The 23,433-nt window shown below is 32.3% G+C and overlaps 1 protein-coding gene across 1 annotated transcript; it reads left to right on the forward strand.

Moving 5' to 3' along the window:
- The first annotated feature begins 1,846 nt into the window (after positions 1-1,846).
- On the forward strand, positions 1,847-21,924 carry LOC149409375 (uncharacterized). The gene is made up of 3 exons (XM_089649825.1): positions 1,847-1,983; positions 17,152-17,551; positions 19,524-21,924. The coding sequence occupies exons 2-3, from the start codon at positions 17,176-17,178 to the stop codon at positions 19,808-19,810; spliced, it is 663 nt and encodes a 220-aa protein (XP_089505951.1). The 5' UTR covers positions 1,847-1,983; positions 17,152-17,175; the 3' UTR covers positions 19,811-21,924.
- The last annotated feature ends 1,509 nt before the right edge of the window (positions 21,925-23,433 follow it).

Consider the following 23,433-nt stretch of genomic DNA (forward strand, 5'->3'; position numbering starts at 1 on the left):
TACAATAATCACGTAAAACCCTTAGAAATCGCTCAGAAATCCATCATTAAAATAATGTACCAAAGGACCAAGACATATCCCACCAACCAGTTATTTCAAGAAACAGAAATCATGGAACTAAGACGGATCTATTGTATTCAATGTCTCAAATTTATATTTACGCGTCCTATCAATTTCACCAAAAACACAAATCGCTCGAGCCAGAGACATACCACATGCGTGTTCACAGTCCCTCACTGCAAAACTAGGCTGGGCCAAAGGCACATCAACTATATTGCCCCAAAATTGTTCAATTCTTTACCCAATTCCATCAACATGTCTCAAAACCTGAACTTATATAAGAAAAATGTTAAAAGTTGGATAAGAAATAATTTCGAAGCGAGTAACTTTTTTCTATAATTTAAGCCATCTGTTTCTAAATAACTAAACTACCACATGTCTCTCTGTAAATTAAAGATTAATTTCTTTAAATCAAAGAAATATATACATGCATCTATGTTTTATGTGTGTGTGTGGGTGTGTGTGTGTGTGCGTGAGTGTGTGTGCGTGTGTCTGTGTGTGCGTGTGTCTGTGTGTGCGTGTGTCTGTGTGTGCGTGTATATGTGTGTGTATGTGTGTGTGTGTGTGTGTGTGTGTGTGTATATGTTTGTAAATTTAAAAAAAAAAAAAAATAGAAAAAATAGAAACTTCTCTAAAAAAAAAAACCAATCACATTGATCTCTATAGATACATTTAACAAGTTTAAAAAAAACTATATTTTAAACACCACTGTTTTATCCTTACACTATAATACCCACGCTCAGGCTTCGCCTTTGTGGGATTTTTTTGTTACTCTTTCATTCTATATTACTATGTATGTACCTGAATTGTATATGTATCAAAAATTTTGTTAATAAAAAAAAAAAAAAAAAAAATTTACAATATTGTTTGTAATACCTACATTTCCGTAGGCATACGCAGTTCTAAAACGAAATACCTGGCTTTGTTTTAAATTTATCCCATGCGTGGGAGGCTATAACTACCTTTTTAAATAAATTTGGATTGAATTTGATGTGTTGGGTTTCCAAGAAAAAAGACAATTAAAGTCACGGATTAACGACTTCTACCGAATACCTAAATTAACCACAATTATAAATAGTGCAAATTCTGATATTTAAATATAATAATGCTGTTTAAATGCTTCTGAACTCCACACGGAGAAATATGACTAATATTAAATATTGCTAATTTATTAAGAATCTTTTCAAAATATTCTTAATCGTTAAAAACGGACCTTAACGAAAGAATTAATAGGTTTCCTAATAAACTTTTAGTAAAATACGAATGTATTATCACGATTTTGGAAAACGTGTTAATAAAAATTCTAATATTTTTGCATTTCGTCATTGTATATTATCAATCCAATGCAGGTGCCTGAACAGGTGTTCCGATATACTATGAATTAACTAAGAGTTTATCAAGAAACGGCCTGCAATCCCGTTTTTTAAACAACTTGCGAAAAGCTAATAAGCCTACTACTTTGTGAATTATATATAGAAGGTTAAAATATTTGAACAGTTAGAAAGCGGAGAAAAGGAAATGTCCAGTAATTATTATTAAATCTCACTTGAATACTTTTCTTAGAAAGCTTCAAAGAAATATTCGATTTACTCGAGAGTCTTGCTAGATTCTAATAAAAGAATCAAGTTAGATTCATAAACATGGCTTTTCCTGGAATAAAGAAAGGATAAAGTATTTGGGGGTTAGGAAGAACACCGACCGCCACTGGGACCAACTCGACGCGGTTGTATTCCTCGGTGCTGCGAGCTGAGCCGGCGATGGCAGTGGCAGTCTTGTCAGCACTGCACTGGGAGTCGGTTCATTTCGTCCGATGGTCCGTTGGACAAACACCGCGGTAATCTCTGTTGTGGAATTCCGTGCAATTTATTACAGCCACCTTGTTACTGTGAACTGTTCTGAAGTTATCTCTTTCGAACACCACCGGTAAGTCCAATATATATTATTATATGTTTCTAGAGCGATAAACATAATGTAAATAAACATGGCGGCGCAGCGTGCACATGAGCGATTCGAACATTTTGAAAAAATGTACAATGAAATAATTGTATTCATTATTTTGGTAAAGTTTTACTCACGACTGCCACACATTATAATACTTACTGAAAACAATGTTTCTTTTCTAACTCAAACTTTTTGTGTAAACTTTTATCTAAGTCTACTGTTCGCAATTTTTACGCTTTACTTCAACTTGTGACAATAAAAAACGACATTTTCGGTTGAGTAAGATGGAAAATAGTGCAATTTAATAGCCATTTCCTTGAAATTAATATTTTACGCCATTAGTACAGCGGTTATCTTTTGTCATGAAGAACCTATAATTTAAAACTTATAATTATTAATAATAAAATAGGTTTTTAGTCAATTTCTCTTCTATTTTTTAATTAAAGCCAAACTTGCGAATACATAAAACCCATTTTGGCAAATATTTACCTTACCGCCGCACTTTTAGGAAAAGAATATGAAAATTACACTTTGTATCAACAAATACTAAAAAATTCAACTACTTTCGTCATGGGAGATGGTAAAAGATGAAATTCCACTTTTATTAAAGATTTAAAATTTATATTAATCGATTATGTTAGGTTAGACTTTATATCACTTTATCAATTTTATTCAAACGTGTGTTAAATTGCAACCGTTCTGAGTTGGCGTGGAACCGTTCCGTTGTTCCAGTTTTCCGGTTTGTTCGTGTGTTCTAATCAACCTGCCAAGGTGGTAGCCGTGTTAGATAGTACCTTTTTACCAGAGTTCGCATGAGCGTTACGAGCTGTCAAATCGAAAAAAATCAACATTTCGCGATTCATAGATTGTTCACAGAACTACTCGTATATTTTTGTTAAATAATCCGAAAGAATGTAAAAATAATAGCACACGAAATTCGACAGCGAATTTTACAGCAAAAGAAATCATTTTTCGTTCCATGGTCTACAATTTTTTTTCTCGCTGTTTCATTATTTGTTTAAATATGCAGTAACTGAATACAAGGGTTTTCATTGTTCCGTTTTATTTCAATTTTGTGTCAACACTGTTATATTAAACACCATACGGAAAAAATACATAACGAACACGAATGCATTAATTTGATAATAATAATAAGATGATTATCGACGTTTTGCGAAATTATTGAAGTTACTGCTCGATCCGTTAGCGGTTGTTTCGTTCCTTTTTTTTCTACGTTTTTTCGTTCTTTTTTCCGTTTCCTGTTTATTCGTAGCAATATATCATTTTTACATGTCTTTTTTATAAACTTTACCAAAAGTTTTCTTAATTTCACTTTAGTTTAAAATTCGTTTCATTATAATAAACGATCAAGGTTCTTATAAAATATATTATATATACTGAGAAATTTTATTGATTTTCAATAAATACATATAAGATCCTTGATCCTTGAACTTACTGATAATTTATTCAAAATCTGGTAAAAATTATTCGTTTTCCTGTGAAAAACGGGACTGCAGGCCTTTAACGAATGAGTCCTTAACAAAGTATCAACTAAAAGCGAATGTTTTATGGGGACGGCGGAACACGTGTACATACAAATATTGATATTGACATACTGATATTGTCGCATTCAGTCTTGATATTTATTAGGAAAATAACACGTGTTCTCTAATTATTCTGAATATTATATAATAATATGAATATAATATTATATCAGGAAATTGGCGTGCCATCACTTTTTTAACAGTACCATTTTTCTCCGTATGTACAATGGATTTAGAAAAAATAAACATTTTCGAAAGTTTATATTTTCAAAAATACTTGTGTAAATTTACGCATAACATTTAAGTAATATGAACTTACTTGAATCATGTAAATTATGGTATAATTTGTAATAATAAATTATATCGGCATCTTCAAATTTTAAAACATAATAGAAATGGATACCTATCCTTAGATTCCTCAGTACATAATAATACACTACGTAAATTGATATAATTAATTACGATGTCAACGCTGTTTGCTTATGATAGCTATGGCTTACTATAATTAAAATCAATACGATTTAGTCAAAGATTATGTTTTTGCGTACCTACTTAATATTAACGTATTTAATAACTTTCAATAATTTCACTTAGCGGCAATAAAGGTAATTACAGACATATTTATTTATGTAACAACAAATAATAAAAACAAACCGATTTTGTTCATATAAAATTAATGTGTGATTTTTTTCTTATATACCTTCAACACTGAATGGATAATAAACACACACCTTCAAATAGGAATTACTTCCATGTAGATTTGAATGGAAAGCAATGTCGCCACTGATTTAGTACATGTGGACCATTAGACCGAGACAGCGAAGTTGTATACCTATATATATTCCATTCGATTTTTTTTATTTAGCGAATTTCTGAATTTTAAATTAAAGCAAAGAATGGTCAGACTTTTGGACCAAGAAAGCGCCCTTATCTCATTTCTTGTGTACTTATTTATGCTGTGCTTCTTGGCTTGTTGCTTGCGTAGAGTTTTATTTATACTGAACTATTTATGTCAATGTAATTATTATTAATCTAATGAAATACATGTGAATAGCGAATTCATTGTTTTATTATATCTGATGATTTATATAATGATATTTTGCTCATCAATATTACATTATTTGCGTATGTACCAGCTCGTGGATGTTTCACTCTAGGTGGATTTAATTTATATATTTAATAATGATAAACTTGACATCGATTTAACTCGCTTTAAAACATAACTTTCCATATTTTATGGTAGTATTTTATTTCCAAAATAATTCATTTCAGCTCTTTGCTAAATTGTAAGAAAAAATTCGAATTAAATTATTTGATTTGATGATTTCCATGATTTTGATAAAACTTAATATATTCAGATTTTTTCTTACAAGTGTTTAAATTATGCTTTTGTATGAGCGCTAAATTAGCAACAATAAAATTTATAACCATTCGAATCCACTAATTTATTCCACTTCTGATATTCGGCGTTCCTTTGATTTTTATTATTGCGTTAATAAGCTCTTTTTCCTACATACGATATCATGATATTAGGTACTACAATACTCTATAGTAACTTAACAATGTACAGATGTTGAAAATCACTAAACTATACCAAAATTAAGTTATTGGATGTGTATTCTATGGGTAAATAACAGTTTAAAAAGATTTTTTGCGTTATTCGAATATCTAGAAGAAAAGATTTAGGACGGGTTGTTTCAGATAATTTGAACAAATCTTTAAATTTCTAAGATATTTTTAAGTTTTGTGAAAGTTATTTTCAAGTTCTGTTTTTATTCGAGTTCTGGCAAGTAAGTGACCTACAATTATATAATAACAGAACTTGAATAGGACATTCACAGAACTAGAAAATTAACGTTGAAATTTGATGGATTGTTCAAATTCTATAAAACAACCTTTTTTTTTTTTTTTTTTTTTTTTTTATTTATTGAAACATATAAACAAGGTTACAATTTTTTTAACAATATAAACAAAAATATATCAATCACTCTCCTAATAAAGCAGCTGCTTGTGTTTAGGAGAGGACAACAAAAATATTTTTACATTTGTTTAAATTAAACAAAAAATATTAGTAATAAAACAAAAAATAACACAAAAAATAACAATAAAAGTAATAAAAATATAGGTTAGTTAATAAATGATTCAAAGAATTTAAAAGGCAAAAACATATTTCTAAACAATAAGTAAAGTTATGAGGTGGTACAAGAGTATTTTAATTTAATTTTTTTTTTATATTTTTCGTAGTTTTCTTCCGATCGTATATCAAGGGGTAATTTATTAAATAATTTTACACCCTTGAATATATAGTGATGTTGTGCTGTTGTGGTTCGTGCTAGTGGCACGGTTAGTCCTCCAACAGATATTATTCTTTTGCTAATATTCAATTGTGGTAAATTATTTTTACTAAAGAAATCTTTATGTATTTGTAGAAGTGCAATTTTGTCATAAATTTTTGTAAGTGGGGGAACCGGGAAATCTTGAAAAACATTTATAGTTGGGTAGTAATATGGCTTTTTTAAGATGATTTTTATTAGTATTTTTTGAATAGTTTCCAGTGGGAGTAGGGATGATTTATATGCACCCCCCCAAGCCACGATTCCATATTGTAGGACAGAGTGCGCCAATGCATAATAAATATCTTTTAGTATTTTTAATGATACAATATTTCTTAGTCTAAAAAATATATAGATTAGTTTTCTCATTCTGTCTACTGTGGAATTTATTTGACTTTTCCATTTAATGTTATTATCAATAATTATTCCAAGATATTTTATTTCTTTTTTACTACTAATGTTTATACAGTTTGAATTACAGGGTGCGAATTTAAGGAGGCAATTTCTTTCGTGAATTTTTATGTTTAGATTTACATTTGAGTTATTCCCTGTTAGGCTATAAGGTATAAAATGGGTTTTTTCGACATTCAGTGTCAATAAATTTTCGTCAAACCATAGTTTAACGATATTTATTGCATTATTAGCTGATACTACGACCTCATTCCATGAATTTCCTTCAATAGTTATAACTGTATCATCTGCGTAAGATATGATGTTTCCAATGATTGGGAGTTGAAAAAGTTCATTAACATATATTATAAAAAGTAAAGGTCCCAAAACAGTTCCTTGTGGAATTCCAAAATCTATATTTTCTATTTCACTTAATTCGTTGTTTACTTTAACCTGTTGAGTTCTTTGATAGAGATAACTTTTTAACCATGTTTTAGCTTTGCCAGTAATTCCTATATTATTTACTTTATTAATTAATTTTGAATGTGAGACACTATCAAAAGCTTTACTGAGGTCAATGAATATACTTAAGCATTTTTTGCCTCTATCTAATGTTTTGTAAATAATCTTAGTTAATTCTGCAATTGCGTCTTGTGTGCTAAGTTTATCTCTAAAACCGTATTGACTAGGGTTAATACTTTTTTGGTTATCTGTATAATCAGTAATTTGTTTTTTTATTACTTTTTCGTGTATTTTTGCAATGTTGGATAATAAGGATATTGGGCGGTAATTGTTTACTTCTTTTGGATCTCCGGATTTATATACTGGGATTATAATGGCTTTTTTGTAGTTAGACGGGAATATTCCGTATTTAGTACTTACATTAATTATATGCGTAATCGGTTTGGTTAGAAAATTGCAGTATTTTTTCAAGATTTCTGTAGTTATACCGTCGTATCCTGGCGCACTACCATTTTTAAGTGATTGTATTATGTTTTCAATATTTTTTTCTGAAGTCGGTTTAAAATTTGAAAGATTGCTATTTGTTATTTTATCTTCATGTATGTCATCAGGTTGATAATTTTGGTCAATTTTATATGCAAGTTTTTGACCGACGGTAGCGAAAAATTTGTTGAAAATATTTGCGCACATTTTTGGTTCACGGATAGCATTTATGTTAGTTCCATTATTGTTTATGACATTTATTGTAGACTTATTTTTATTATTTTTATTCATTATTTCATTTATAGTGTTCCATGTTTTTTTAGGGTTTTCTTTTGTGAGGATTATTTTCTCCCTGTAATATTTTTCTTTTGTGTCTTTGATAATTTTAATGAGTTTGTTCCGGAATATTTTGTATTCGTTTTTTACTTGGCTACTGGTAGGGTTTTTTTTTGTGTCTATGAAAAGTTTTTCTTTTTTCCGGATAGATATGAGTAATCCCTGCGTAATCCATGGTTTGATTTGCCTTAATTTAGAACTTGGTTGATTATTTATAAAGGTTGTACAGTCTGCGATATGAGCATTTAAAGTTTCTTCAAAGAAGTTTGCGCACATGTCTGGGTTTTGGCAATTTAGTATTGAGGACCAAGATTCGTTACTTAATTTATTGTTTAATTTTACATTGTTCAATTTGGAAATTATGTTAATATTTTTTCTAGAGTCATATAATCCTAAGTTTTTATTGAAATCATAAATAAAAATATTTGTATGGTGATCTGTTATATCATTTTTCCATATAATAGATTTAATTTTTTCTGTGTGTTTAATATTGCTCCATATGTGGTCCAGGCATGATGGCGATTGGTTTGCAAATTCTCTTGTGAAATTATTTACACATGATATAAAGTTCATTTCATTCATAGCATTTATATAATCTAATTTATTTTTACAGTGGTTATTAGGACCAATATTAATATTTAAATCACCTATTACGATACAATTTAGATGGTTTTTGTTACATAGTATTTTTTTTAATTCTTCTATAAATAAAGGTACATCAGAACTGTGTGTTCGATATATTGCGATTATATTGAATGGCATATTATTTAAAACAAAATTTAATGACAAACAGTTTGCTTTGCATATGTGTATTTCGGTAATATTGATATCAGTAAATTTTTCTTTAGCGTATACTACAATTCCACTATTTTTATTAATCTGATAATTTGTATTGTAATTTTTGTAGTTTGGGATGATTGGTATATTTATGTTTGCATGTATGTGCGCCTCGGATAGTATTATGAAATCTGGCTGTGAACATAATGTATTTAGGGATACCAAAAGTTCATCCATGTTTTTATTTATACTTCTAATGTTTAGGTGCAAGATTGTTAGTCTATTTATTATATTGTCATAGATCTTATTGCATTCACTGGCTGCTTCACATACGTATTCTTCTATATTTAGATTTTTATCAATTTCGCTTAAGTTAAAATTTTCCATTGTATTTATTTAGGTGTGATAAAATATGTATATAAAATTCTACGAGTAAATGAATAAGTAATAATGCTCATAATTAGTGTAACACTATTCTTGCTCGATTTCAGTTCATATCTAAAATTGTAGGTTTTGATTTTTTCTATAAGATTTATTTTATGTTTAGATAATACTCGGAGACATAGTGAGTGTTTGTTTAATTGACAGCAATAATTAATTTGATTCGTTCTTCTTTTTATAATAATTACAATAAAAAAAAGCGTTTGTAAGAATATATCAATAGTACAAGTGAACATATAGTGTAGAGATTTATTGCATATAGAATATTGGCAGCATGATATATGGATTAGTAATGTATATAATAATAATTTTGACAAATTAATATATCTATAATTAGACTTTAGTATTCTGTAATTTACTAGCATTCGATAAATGCAGTTGTGGATTGTTATTGTATTTTCTATTTTCTGGTAGGAATATACAAATGTAGAACGTAGATGTAATGAATTGTAAAAATAAACATAAAAGTGTAGTAAGTAGAGATGTGTTATCATGAAGAAAATATTTAGGTTTTTTATCTTATATATAGAGAATGATTTAAATTTTTTGGTTTTAAATACATATATCCTGACTTTAAAGTATGTAGAATGATGAAAGATTTGTCGGTTTTTTAATGTATAGACTATATTATTATTATTTTTTATAGCTTGTGGATATTCAAAAGTACATGCGTATTTGTAAGACATTGAGAATAGATATGAAATATTTTTATAGACATCTTTAAAATTTATAACAATATTCCAGTTTTTGTTCCGTGAGAGCAAGTATTTTTTTGTAATATTGACAGTTCGTTTGATTATGGACATTTTTTTTTTAATTGTTAGTATCATTTTTGAATATTTCTTAGAATTTTCAGTTTTAATAGTAAGTATACTTGTTTTATATACTGGAGATTGATAGGGAACATCATGTTTTTTTAAAGAATATGTCATAGCATTATTAATTTTTAAAATTTTGAAAGTGCAGGTACATGCATAATATATTGACAATAAACATGAGTTACTATGAAAAATATACCTTGAATCCAAATTAGTATTCAATTTTCTGTTGTGCGAATGCCAGCATTTTTTTATAATATAAACAGTTGGTTTTATCATTCGCATTATGATTGGTAGGAAATGACAGTTGAAATCTCTCATTTTGAAAAGTGCAGTTTACACACCTCGGTTGATTTGTTGAGGCACATTCTTTGAACAAGTGAGCAGCTCCACAGTGCGAGCAGGAAGGCGAATTGTTTTTCTCTTTCTGGTTGCAGTTTCTTGATGTATGTCCGTAACGTAGACAGAAGTAGCATTGTATTACTGGGCAGGCGTCGCCAACCGTAACTCGCTGGTAGCCAATGTTTATTTTTTCTTTATTTAATAGAATCTTCCTGGTTGTGCTGTCTACTTCTACTATGTAGTTAGCGGTGTCATTGTATTTGTTTTTAATTATTGCTTTTATGTTAAAAATAGAATTTTTTTCTGTTTCTTGCGTTACAATTTTGATATCCTCATTTTTGTTCAAGATATCGTCAGTAAAATCTTCTTTGATAAAGTCGTTGAAAATTCCCTTGAATATCATTGTTGGTTTTTTCTTTGTTAATTCTTTGCAGTCAATATCATGTAGATCTTTAGTAATTAAAGTTTGTAGTTTTTTAGCGTCTTCTTTATTAACACAATCGATTACAATTCGATTTTGGGAGATTTTTTTAATGCCTTCAATGCATATTCCTAATTGGCTGGTTTTAAAGTGCCTTTGAATTTTATTTTGTATTTCTGTTGATGTATCTTTATTTTTTGGAGTAATTAAGATACTGTACTTATTTTTTATATTTTTTTGTTTTTTTATATCAGCAGGTTGATTATTCTCCAGAAAGCCCATTTTGGTAGCAACAAGGCTTATATTCCCTAGCAGTTCTGTGAGTTTTGGTGACAATTTCCCCATTTGTTCTTTTGTAAACTTATTGCTTGGGTCCATTATAGTATTTTGTAAGGAATTTATAATTTGGTTTGCCGCAGAGATGAAAGAAAAGGTGTCACTGGTGTCCATGGTACTGCTTCGAAATGTAGAGCGGTAAAAGGTTTAGCGGCCCTGCGTGGACGATGTTGGTCGGCGGTCGAACGTCGTAGCACGTACACACACACACACACAAACTGAGTTCAACACTGGCCTATTACCGAGTAAATCGCTGTTTATCAAATGTTTTGAGAGAAAACTTTTTTTTCAAAAATTCGGATTTAGGTTATTACAGATGTACTAGTACAGCTTGACACTTCTTTACTACACTGCTACTGCAATTCCGTATATATTAGTGCACTATTTTTTGTCAAATACGTTTAGAATATTTACTTGTTTGATTTTAAACAGGAACGAAATTCACAGCGTGTTTCTGTACAGCGGTATTATTGTTGTCTATATAACCTATCCTTATGTAGCAATTACGAACATTCCATTGGAGTTCTTAAAACAAAGGGTTTTTAAAACTATGGTTACTTTACGAAAATCACATTATTTGACTACATACAACATTCCTATAGTTTAAGAAAAACTATTTTTATCTAAAAAATGTGATGAAGAACTTATTTTATCACTGGTTATATTCCTTAAAGTGTCCTTGCGGAGGTATGTGATATATGTGCCTTTTGATAATATTTGTTGCCGAAGTTAGATAGGCACTAAGAACCTTTCTTTACCTTCAAACCATTTTCTAGTGTCCCCGAAACAAACTGAGCTTGAAACTATATCTTATGATTCACAGCATTCGAGCAATTTTCCAAAATACAATCTTTAATTAGGTACTCGAGAACTTTGATTAGTAATGAGAATTATTTATTTAGGTATTGAAACAAATTGCATAATTCATTAACTATATGAAATATCGAAAAATACGGAAGACGAACTTATAACCGATTTATGAAGGTACGAGGAACCATCCTTTGTATTTGCCCATATTTCAATATTCTCCAAAAGCCATTAGCCAAGTAGTGTCTTCAAACACTGGCGCGAGCTGATGGTAATTCACATTTTACGAGGAAAGAAACCGGCGACCACCGCTGAACAATGTCAAATATAGAACGAACCCTCTTGTAATGTATTCTGAATATAGAATAGTAATAATATATATAAAACTTCGTGGGGGAAGCGAGCCTCTATCACGTGGGCTTCAGCGGTCTTTGCTGCTGCACGTTGGTCCGACGCGTTGCCGCCGTATCGCCAAACATTACATATTATTACTTGCGTTACATATTATAATGATTAGTACAATTTAAATGTGAAAATGATATCCTAGATACAACATATGTAGAATTTAGTATGTATTGTGTAGAGTTGCATTATTATGCATGCTTCCTTGTTTGACATACGGTGATCGATAGTAAATTTCCGTTCATTGAATTACACATTTTTTTGTATCTCTAGCACTGTTTGTAACACTTGGCAACCTGCGTGGCATACGCATGCCTACGGCAGTTAGAACGCTGGCTGTGTAAAAATAAAAAAGTAGAAATTTACGTAATAATAATATATCCACACTATAAAAAGTTTGTAGACAACTACAACTAACCCAAAACTGTAGCTAACTACAACTAGGTACCGACTCTGCCTTAAATTTGTAACAACTAAATCATTTAGTCACGTTTGTATGTAACTACGACTGCCTTAAGTATTGCATTTGTCTACGACTACCCAAATAATAATTATTTGTGTATAGAGTTATACAGGATGTCCTGGGGTAAAGTGCACTAATTTCAGGAGGTGATTCTACATGACAAGTAAAATAATAAATAAAAAAATCTAAATTTTAACGTAGTTTTCAATTACAAAGGTTGAATTTTTGTATGGAGAAAATAATATTCTTCTAAGGAAAAATGAACGAAATTTCGAAAAAGTTACTAACTATTTCTTGTACCATTATGTAGAATCACCTCCCGAAGTTTGTGCACTTTACTCCCCGGACATCCTGTATGTCATGGTTTGTGTAGAAATGTGTTTGTTTTACACAACGCTGACGGGCCACGTGTCCGCTGGAGTAGCCTCGTATACCTACTTTGAAATATTAATTCATTGAGAATCCAACATTTTCCGAGACCACAAACACTCACCTGATTTATCCGCGAGGATTTCCCCACTTATCCAAGAAGATATATTCTAGTAGAGTGTCTTCTTCGTTTATTTCCGAGTCATCTCCCCGTACCGAATCATCTTTCTCCTTTAAAAAGATGACTAGTTTTACTCAACTTTATATTAAGACGTCTACCTTACGGGGCGGTAAGGAATACGACAAAAACCGAGTGCTGTAAGATCCTGCGCTGAAAGTGAAGTTATCTAAGGTACGATAATGGCTTGAAGCGCAATCCATTCTGGAACTTTTCTACGCGGTATCTTTCAGCACTCGGTTTATGTCGATTCCCTACCGGCACAAGAGGCTGCCGCCATAGATTCATTCAACGCTGTGGTATAATGTCCAACTGACGAAAGCGAGGATATAACATTAATTAAGTTCAATACATATTTCTATATAACTGCAATAACAATAACTCATAAGAGAAACCATTAGATGATAGGATGTAGGTACATAAAACTAATTCAATTCATAAACCAATTGATACGAATTGCACACATTTCATTATCATAATTTTATCTCCGTATTTTGATCACTGCCATAATATTATATCATCAGTTTTCAGTTCCATACAGGAATTCTCCATTTTTACAGGAACATTCCAATATTTGATATTGAAAGAAAATGGAAACATAAGAGGAAAATGTTTTAGACGTTATAATATAATATTAATATGTTGTACATTCTGTGGGTTCTGACTAATTATTTTTTTCCGAAAATAATCCATTTTTGGGCGTGATGTTTTGTATGAATAAAAATAACCACAGGCGATAAACGTACAATATAAACAATCACTCAAAAAATATTTCCCCTAGTGGGAATGCCTTAGTTCCACTGGCTAGTGGCAGCATGCTAGCAGTCCTAGCCTTAACTCAAGGTGATAGGAGCAGTTAAGTTTTTAAGACGTATTCCCCAAATGGAGATTCACTGGCCAAGGCCAGAATGCTATTAATCCTAGCCCTAACTCAAAATGTGATAGGAGCCGTTGAGTTCTTAAGACGTATTCCTCAAATGGAGAGTCACTGGCCAAGGCATTTAGGGTCGACGCCACGACTTGCTCTATATTCTACACTGAAGAACAGACGTTATGGCCCAGCATAGCATGACAAGAGGTATGGCGCTGCTAAATGATACCTCCAGGTCTCTTGACATTTTCAACATTGGCCTTAAAGATTTAAAAAGTCATTTTAGGCAAGAACTCTAAAATATTGGTTATTGTAAAATGTTTCATTTAAAGCTTTGTATATTTCGCACAAAAAAAATACTAGCCCTAACTCAAAATGTGAGAAGAGCCGGACGTATTCCCCAAATGGTGATGCCATAGTTCCCTGACTCAATGGTGACAGAAGCAGTTCATTTTCTGCGGCCTATTTAAATCTTTTCCTATTTTCTTAAGTAGTTCTGTCCCCAAGATCTGTTTTTTGCGTTGCACAGCAATATTTGTACAAGCAATTAAATTCTCGCAAAATTTGTATACTTACCTACAACAGACGCGTGTCATAACCTTCGTCATTGTGCAGTAGTCTCTGTATTTAACTTCAATTCGCTAAGATGTTAAATTACTACGAAAGAATTGAACATTTTACCAACCGTGTAACCGGGCAGCTGGAACTCCTGTGCGATTTGTTATCGATATTTATCTTCGTGGTCTGAGCAATATTTTTGTATTAACAGAGTGATAAAAAATAATACATATTGATAGAAGCAAGATCATCAGTAAGTGTACAGCAGACAGAGGGTTAACGTTAAGAAAATTACAAAGTATATATACCGAGCGTTAAATAATAATAAATGTTTCATGCTGTTAATTAATACCACCCTTATTGAGAATAACTCGCGTTTAGACAGTGAATGTCGTCTGGAGTTTAAACACTGAATAACACTGGCAGTTCGTCATTATATGTGCACATGCATAATTCGCCGAATACAGTAAAAAATTGTGATATTAAAAGGGTTGACCAAAGACTAATCTGTTTTTGGAATAAGGCCTCTCGAGATTTAGTGCAGTATTTTTTGAATTTTTGACTGGTCTAGCCAAGCTTCTGAGAGACCAGGTGTTCTCTAGAAATGAGGTTGTTTTATTAATACCCGTGACGTCAGGTGGTGACGTCATTGACCACGACAGTCTTGTGGCAGATGATCAAAAATTCGCGCTTATATAATTTGAACAACATTCGAGCGTCATTCACTTACTTGAAGGGCCGAATCACTAAACTGATTTCTGTTTATTTTGTGCCTAAGAAAAAAAACATTGAAACAATCGTTATAGGTTCTCGAAAATGAAACGTAGGCATAATTTAAAATTGTCATGGCTAAAATCATTTCTGAGAATTGCTATCTTTTTACATAAACATCTAATCACGCGCGGCACTACCTAGCACATTACATCAGCGTATCTTAGGGGTATTACACCCATCCTGTTGATAGCTTATCCTTGGTGTAATGTAAGTTAATAAATAAACAATAAATAATCGCAATAGATATGTAGAACAGTCGGCTAACTTATCTGATATATAGCCACTATCCATAAGTTCGAGTATCGAATAGTATGCAGACTTTATAAATAAATAAATCGTAAATCTATTATACTAGATTATACTGTATCTATTATACTGTAGATACTGCTACCCGGCTTAGAACAGAAATTGTCTAGTGAGTCGGGTAGCGCACATAATTTGTAAACAAATATTGATATCAATAAACGCCCGGGTTACCGGCAATAAAAAAAAATAAAAAAAAAAAATTATTTATGTTATCCTTAGGATAAGCTAACAAGAGGGTGGTGACACACCCTCTTAATCTGTTTGCGAATAGAACAACAATACGCCGTGTGAAACGATGCCCAAGCGTCATTTGACTCAGATCCTGGTAGCACTTACAGGTATTTTTAAAAATTATAAAAGCCTCTTTTACCAACGAACCTTACCACAGCTGAGAAGCTGTTTTCGAAATGTCAATTAGTAAAAAAACAATGACGATACCCACACTTGCAGCAGCCGTCTCAAATCCTTCCTACCTACATGTTTTTTTACCCTTTTTATCGGTTACGGTCATTTGTATTTAGTCAATGGTTACGGTAGGTGCTTGTATACGAGGATGTAGATTGGTAGGTATATTTTATAGCGGCTATGCTTGTGTGTTTTTTTATCGAGTGGGAACTTATAGCTTTACACATAAAACCAGCCGGCGATATGATATTTGGACAATTATTATTATTAGTCGGGCCTATATAATTCTTGTTGTGATTATGTTTGGTCCAGCCAGCAGCGAGTTGGTAACTATGGTTACAACTGTTTGGGTGGGCTGGCCTTATCGCCATCGCCGTTGTGATAAAGCCTGTTGAGTTAAATAGCGGAATTTTAACGCTTGTGCATCGTATCATTAGCATTGACGTAAAATAGGCCAAAAAGATGAAAAATGTAGGTATTGTTGTGCAAATAGGCTATCGCCTTCTGCAGCCCACGTAATGGTGCTGAAATCAATTTGATGAATGCCATTTATGCAGTGGTTGTTTTATGCTATCTTAATATGTTTACTTATTTACAAATAATATGGTACGGTCCAATGGCAAGCTTGTCATCAAATACATATGTCATCAGTAGAGTTGTAGCCGTAACCGTTACAGACAGTCACCAAGCTCTAGTGTGTAAGCGAAGGTTGTTTGTTATACAGGTGTCGCCTCGTGGTGAGTCGCGAGTCGCTCGCGTACACCGACGATACTATGATTTTTGGTTACAGTAACTTGTTACGGTTACAGCTCGCTGATGAGTACGCTACTTTAGGGAATAGCAGCATACTAATTTAGTTTATTCATAAAATATGAATATGGTTCTGCTGCTGAGAGATCTGTTACACCCTCAAACACCAAAGATTTTATTAAAACCCATTTATGAGAATGTTTTTCCAATGGATCATTTAAACGATGTTATTTTGAATGTAATATAAGGCTGCGTGTATACAAGAGCCACGAATTATGGGAAAGAAACGAAGCTTCCCATAATTCGTGGCTCGGCTCACGGTCAATTAATCCTATTTATACGCAGCATTAGGATGTTGAAAACGGCGATTTTGTTGTAAATATGATTTACTTTTTATTTTTGTTGTAAACTGCGCTTGCTCTCAACACAGGATTTTCTATGATACAGGCGCTGCACATTACACATGTAATGTATTTTATAAAAATGCGTTGTTTATGAAGAAGATAGAGGCTGCAACCTTTATCAGAAGCGACCCTAAGATTGTGCGTCTACTTAGCCTGTATTTATGTATGTTCTTGTTGCAGGCGTGAAGGCGAAGATAGAAAACAATGCACGAGATGTCGTCCTGCTCCGATGAGCTGTTTAACCTGACGCAGCTTGCCGAGGTAGCCGCCTCGCTGGAAGCGCCGCGCTACGAACACAAGCTGTTCGACAAGCGGCGCGGTGGGCCGGGCACGGGCACGCGGGCCTGTGCCGACTGCGGACGCAGCTACAGCACGGCCAGCAACTTGGCGCGACACCGTCAGACGCACCGCACCGCGTGCGCCCATCAGCGACACTGCGCGCACTGCGGCAAGCCCTACGTGTCGCTGCCGGCCCTGTCCATGCACCTGCGCACGCACACGCGCGCCTGCGAGTGCCACTACTGCGGGAAGCGCTTCTCCCGGCCGTGGCTGCTGCAGGGGCACATTCGCACCCACACCGGTCAGTTTCATTCATTAAATGTGGCTAATGCGGATTGGGTCAGAATAATACTATATAAAGGTAGCATAGCTTTAACCACTGGACCTTATTTGGCCACATTTTGGCCAATTTGCAAACGCTAGCGTGCTCACGCTGGCCAAAATGTGGGAAATTTGAAGAGATATTTTGAAATATTTCATAAGCCCCAGTGCGTTGGAATCTTCGATTAAACATAAAGCTAACTTAATAGTTTCTCTAGACTTATTTGTTATTGACATCCCATGAACCGAAATTAATGAAATATTTTTTCTTACAAATCATTGATCATGTGTTTACATATTAAAAAATTCATGTTAGATTTTAAATTTATAGCAGTGTTTATCAACTAGGCCATAGACAACATACAGAAGTAATAATATTTAATATTGTAGGTACAAATATTAAGTAAATAAGAAGCAGAATTCACGCTTTACAAATTTATCGAATTTTTAATAATTTTTAAATATGCGGTAACGCTCAAATGTAGGTGCATTTAAATAGTATAAATGTCTCCATATTCAAATTCAGAGACATAATTTTTTGAAAGAGGGAGGTAATTTTCCAAACAGAACACTTAAAAATTTGATCTGAGATTGATTATATAGCAGAACGGAATAACATGTATTTTATTTTGGCTTGCTTTATTCGTGTTTGTAACGTGGTCATATAGATCAAATTAAATATGCTCAAGCCGGCCGCCAGAGACATGGAACCCAAAATTCTAATTCTCCAATATTATTCATTTAGTATTTATTTAATATTATATTATATTAACAAGTAGTCAACCTCCACACCCACTGAAGAGCAGTGAAGATATAATACTAATACTTGATATCTGCACCTAGAATTCTTTATTTATGTCATTCATTCTTAAATTTTTCTCTTTTTTTAATTTAAAAGGTACTGATAATTGATTATTCCTTCTCCCGTCAACAAAAGTGTCAAAGGTAGGCGACACATAATGCTATACAAATCATGGCTTGGCCTATTTCAGCGCATCGCTCGCCATACAATACCAATGAGAATGTATGGCGAGCGATTTGCTGAAATAGGCCAAGCCACGCGAGGTCTGTTTTGGCTTTACTTGTGCGATGTTGGAAGACTCAGCGTGTAGAAGACTGAACCTGCCATGCTTGGGTGCCTGGAGGTTTAGCACGGACAATCGATACAGCCCTATGTTAATACGATATTGACGAAATCTGTCATCTATGGTTAGTTAGCGATATTTGCGAGCACTCCCAGAATATGATTCCGACAGTCGGTTGACAAAAGCCGCTACTTTTAGCTCGGCTCCAAGGTGTCGGATAAGCTGTCAATAAACGCCCCTGAGGTGATATCTCACAAAAGCGGTGCTATACAAATTGTCCATATATCGAATTGCCATATTTCATATTTGAAAGGGACACCAAAAGGTTGTATATTCAAAATCGCTAATAAAAAGGATGGAAATGGGCCTCCAACTGACTTAATTGGCTTCTTCATTGGGTGCGAACCCGGCGCTTTGGACCAAGTTTTCATTAGTACAGAGTATTTCAACCTAATATGTATTTACTTATAGGAAATATACATAAAAAAGTTTACAAGATAATATATATTATGTCGATTGAATGTTTTGTCAATAATTCAAACAAAAAAATACTTAGGACGGGTTGTTTCGGAGAATTTGAACAATTCATCAAATTTCAACGTTCATTTGCAAGTTCTGTGAAAGATTTATTCAAGTTCTGTTTTTATATCATTGTAGGCTAGTTGCTTGACAAAACTGAAATAAAAACAGAACTTGAAAAAATCTTTCACAGATCTTGAAAATGAACGTTGATATTTGATGAATTGTTCAGATTCTCCGAAACAACCCGTCCTTAGATTTATCTGAAATGAATACAATGGGAACTAATTAGAAGGTTTGTTATAATATCTATTGTAAAATTAATCATAAAAATAATGTATATTTTAGGTGAGAAGCCCTACCGGTGTGGTATCTGCTCCAAGGCATTTGCGGACAAGTCCAACGTGCGGGCCCACGAGCAGACGCACTCCAACACCAAGCCCTTTGTGTGCCCCCGCTGCGGCAAGGCCTTCGCCCTCAAGTCCTACCTCTCCAAGCACGAGGACTCTTCCTGCATGAGAGTCCAGCGCAGCCCCCAGTCGCCTTCAGAGGCCACACAAGATCTCCCTATCGACTTCTCTAAGGCATCCTGTTCTATCAACTCACCCATACCTGTTGATATGATCATTGTGTAACTTTTTTTAGATGACGCAAAAAATTTCAAAATTTTTTATTTAATTTTTTTTGTTTTTTGTATTTGTTATAAAAGAAACGGATATTTTTTTTGCTATGTTTAGAATATTTTGTCACAGATATCCTGAGTGATATCGTAACCGATTTAGAAAACACCAATTGTTGAAATAATATAGGTACCTACTTACACATAATTATTACTCTTTACAAAATGACAAACTTTATACAATTTGGTGTTCAGTCATTGCTTTGGCAGCAGATAATTGGTGACCTATCTACCAATTCAAATTGTGTTTCCAATTAACAATTGACCGACAACTTGTCAATTTGTACACACTTTGTTGATATTGATGTTGGGTGAAGATTGCTTGCAGGCAATAAAGCACAAACTAGGGAAGTGTTATGGTACCTAGAAGATACCTAGTTCTTCGTGTAAGAATTGACAATTCCACATTACAGATTGGACCATCTCAAGATTGAAACAGAACTGCAAATATAGTTTTAATGATTTAATTTATTGTTTTTATACGTTCATACAAACTTTTTTATTTTGCAGTATACATTTTTCTCATTTTTGTGCATTAGTGAGTATGTAGTAACTATGTAGTTATAATATGTAATATGCTTTCGTCCAAAGTCTGAAACATTTCCCTTAGAAATTTAATTAATTATTTTAATTTTAGACTTATGTAATTACAACAAATTGTTAGTTGGTAACAATTAAACATTAAAAAATAAATTTGAGAAAGTGTACAAAAAGGTCCAACCGTTTTAACAGTTTATATTGTAATAATTTGTAGGTATGCACATGTTTTTCAAAACTAATGTAAGGGTTTTTATCCTAAATCTATAACTTTGAGTTGTAGACAAACATTTTGCAACCATTCTCACTCTCTTAACATTATTACTTGAAATGGATATATTTTCACTTTTGGTCAAATATACATTTGTATTTAGTTTTATATTACAGAAATAGTAATTTGTACATTTAACAGGTCTGGTGTTGAAGTTACCCAAGTTAGCGGTACTCCATTTTGGAGATTTAGGATTATAGAATAATATAGGTAATGCGATGTGATTTAGGATATAATTAAGTTATATTTGGGCAAAATGAACAATGACGGTGCTATAGGTATATAATATTTTCGTACTTTCAAAAAACGTATTCCATCATAACTATGTTTGATGTAAATTTAGTATTATAGAAGTATTTTTGTAATGTGATAGAGATTTAGGTGTAATTTGAGTTTTTATTATAATGTCCTTCTTAGGCAGCCTTTTTTAATAAGTAATTAGTGATGTACTAACGTAATACTCAATTCATGAGATTCTCGAATAATTATCCTAGATCCTGGTGACAATTTCAGAAGTCATAAAATTATTTTTACTTAGCATATTCCTACTAAATAATATGCTATCCTGTAACGGTAGAAAATCAATACTTCACTGGAAAGTATTCACAATTTTTAAGTCAAATTTACTGTCAGAAGAAATGTTTATTTAATGGTAATCATACTTTGCCATTTTTTTCTTTGTATTTGATTTTTTATTATATTTTATTTGACATATTAAAACTTTTAATTTTTGGACTTTGTCTATTGCCAAAAAAGTAACTATTGTGCCAATTGAAATGCCATTTCTTTCCTTTCCATAAAGTTCAAATATAAATAGTGACAGAAAGGGTTGTCTCTATCAACTCGTCAAGGGTTGAAAAAGCTCGCCATTATATCTATGATACATATATTATATAAAGCAGTAAAGTGAAATTAGTAAGAGGTAGTAAAGCTAGAAGTTTCATGAAAATAATGTTCGACCAATGAAATTTGATTATTTGACAGATTGACGGCATGGCGTACAAAAGGTTTGGGTACATTTATTTTGTATCAAAAGTAAAAGTATAGATTATTTTTCTTCTGTGACAAATAAGACTCATAGTGCAATAATTCTCACACTTGACCTATTTGTGCACCATGCCATTGAGTTTTTTTTTTTTTCATTAATTTTATATGTAATTATGCAATATAATTGTATCCAATTAATTGCAAGTAAAATAAATTCTTGTCATTGATAAGTAAAAATAAATATCCTTCGACAATTATTTTTATAACTAATTTTGTAATAAAAATAGTTTAATTCTTATTCTGTGTTGTATTTATTTATAAAAGAAACATTTAACACTTTTAATATTTTAAACAATTCAAATGTTACTAAAGTAAAGAATCTTCTGAATTAAGTACCTACCAACTAGCACTAGCTTGGACCATTATGCTATAATATGGCAAACTCCGTGACTGAGCGGTTACGATCCTCGGCTACGAATATGGAGGTTTGTTTAACATGTGTTATTTCACAATCATTTATTTTAAAAAAATAATAATTACATATTTCCATGTCTATTGGGTTCCCGAAGAAGTCGTCATGATTGAAACTTTAGGTTGATGTACGGATTCACTGTTGACTCACAAATCTTAATAGAAAGTTTAATTTTAATGACTTCTTGAGCTTATATTTTTCCTTCTAATCTTTAACATTGTCAAATTTCTTAAAAATGGCATACTATTCTTCAGGTACTAAAATCTCTTCAGTCTAGCTGTGCCCCTTTGATTGGATAAAAATGTGTCTCTGTTTAAAACAATGAACTCATTTCTATGAATTTGCAATGCCACCATTATGATATTTTTTTGTTCCGACCAGAACAAGCAATGCAAGTAGGTTTATTTTCTTCAGAAATTACCAAAGGCTCAAGGAACTCTTCATTTTAGCCACTTGTAGACTGCGTTTCTAGCCAAGTGTAAAATGATATATCTTTTTTATTTATTATCTTTATCTTTCTTACCAAGTTGTACATCTGAACTTGCCTGCTGTAAGAAAACTTATCTGACTGACAGTTTAGAAATCGGTTGATTTCATTGAATATCAAAAAAAAAATAGTGGTGTTTGGATTCTCTTCATGCATTATTTAAAAAAATGCTTGTCTTTTTGCTAATGTAGGCTGTAAGTCGTTCGGAGCTCGTTTTTGTCCTCCAAATCAGTGGAGATCTTTATTTTGTCTAGTAAAATTTCACAAATTAAACATGTGTTACTACTCATATCCCCAAAAGATAATTTAAAACTATTTTAAATTTCGATAACGTAGAAATCCGTTTGTGGAGTTTATTCCTTTCATCGCAAAATCTTGCAAAGAAGTAGCCGTAGCGTCTTGTAGTTTTCACTCTTGAATAAAGACTTTCTTTTCAGTTATATTTTAAAAATGGAAGTGATAGGTATTTGTTCACATCTTTGCCTACAAAACTGGTGAATTGGATAAAAATAACTGACCACAGCTCTTCCTCTGAAGACGAGTAACGCGTATAATGTCAAGTTTTTCTTAAAATAGCAGTGATTATGTTTAGTTTTGATAAAAATTTCAATAATTGAACTGTTTTTACAATTGCAAGTGGGAAGTTTTGATTTTTTGTGATTTCAGAAAGCTGCATAACCGCTCGATCGATGGGTGTGTATATATTTACAATATTATTAAATTAATATGGAAACATATGCACACTGATTACGCAGTTTAAAGCCAATTAATCCACCTAAAATGTCACCGTTTATCCTATATTTTTAGGTTCTATAAATTTGGCAC

Source organism: Hesperophylax consimilis, chromosome 31, assembly GCF_061612785.1.
Source record: "Hesperophylax consimilis isolate HC1 chromosome 31, BYU_Hcon_1.0, whole genome shotgun sequence".
NCBI classification, from domain to species: domain Eukaryota; kingdom Metazoa; phylum Arthropoda; class Insecta; order Trichoptera; family Limnephilidae; genus Hesperophylax; species Hesperophylax consimilis.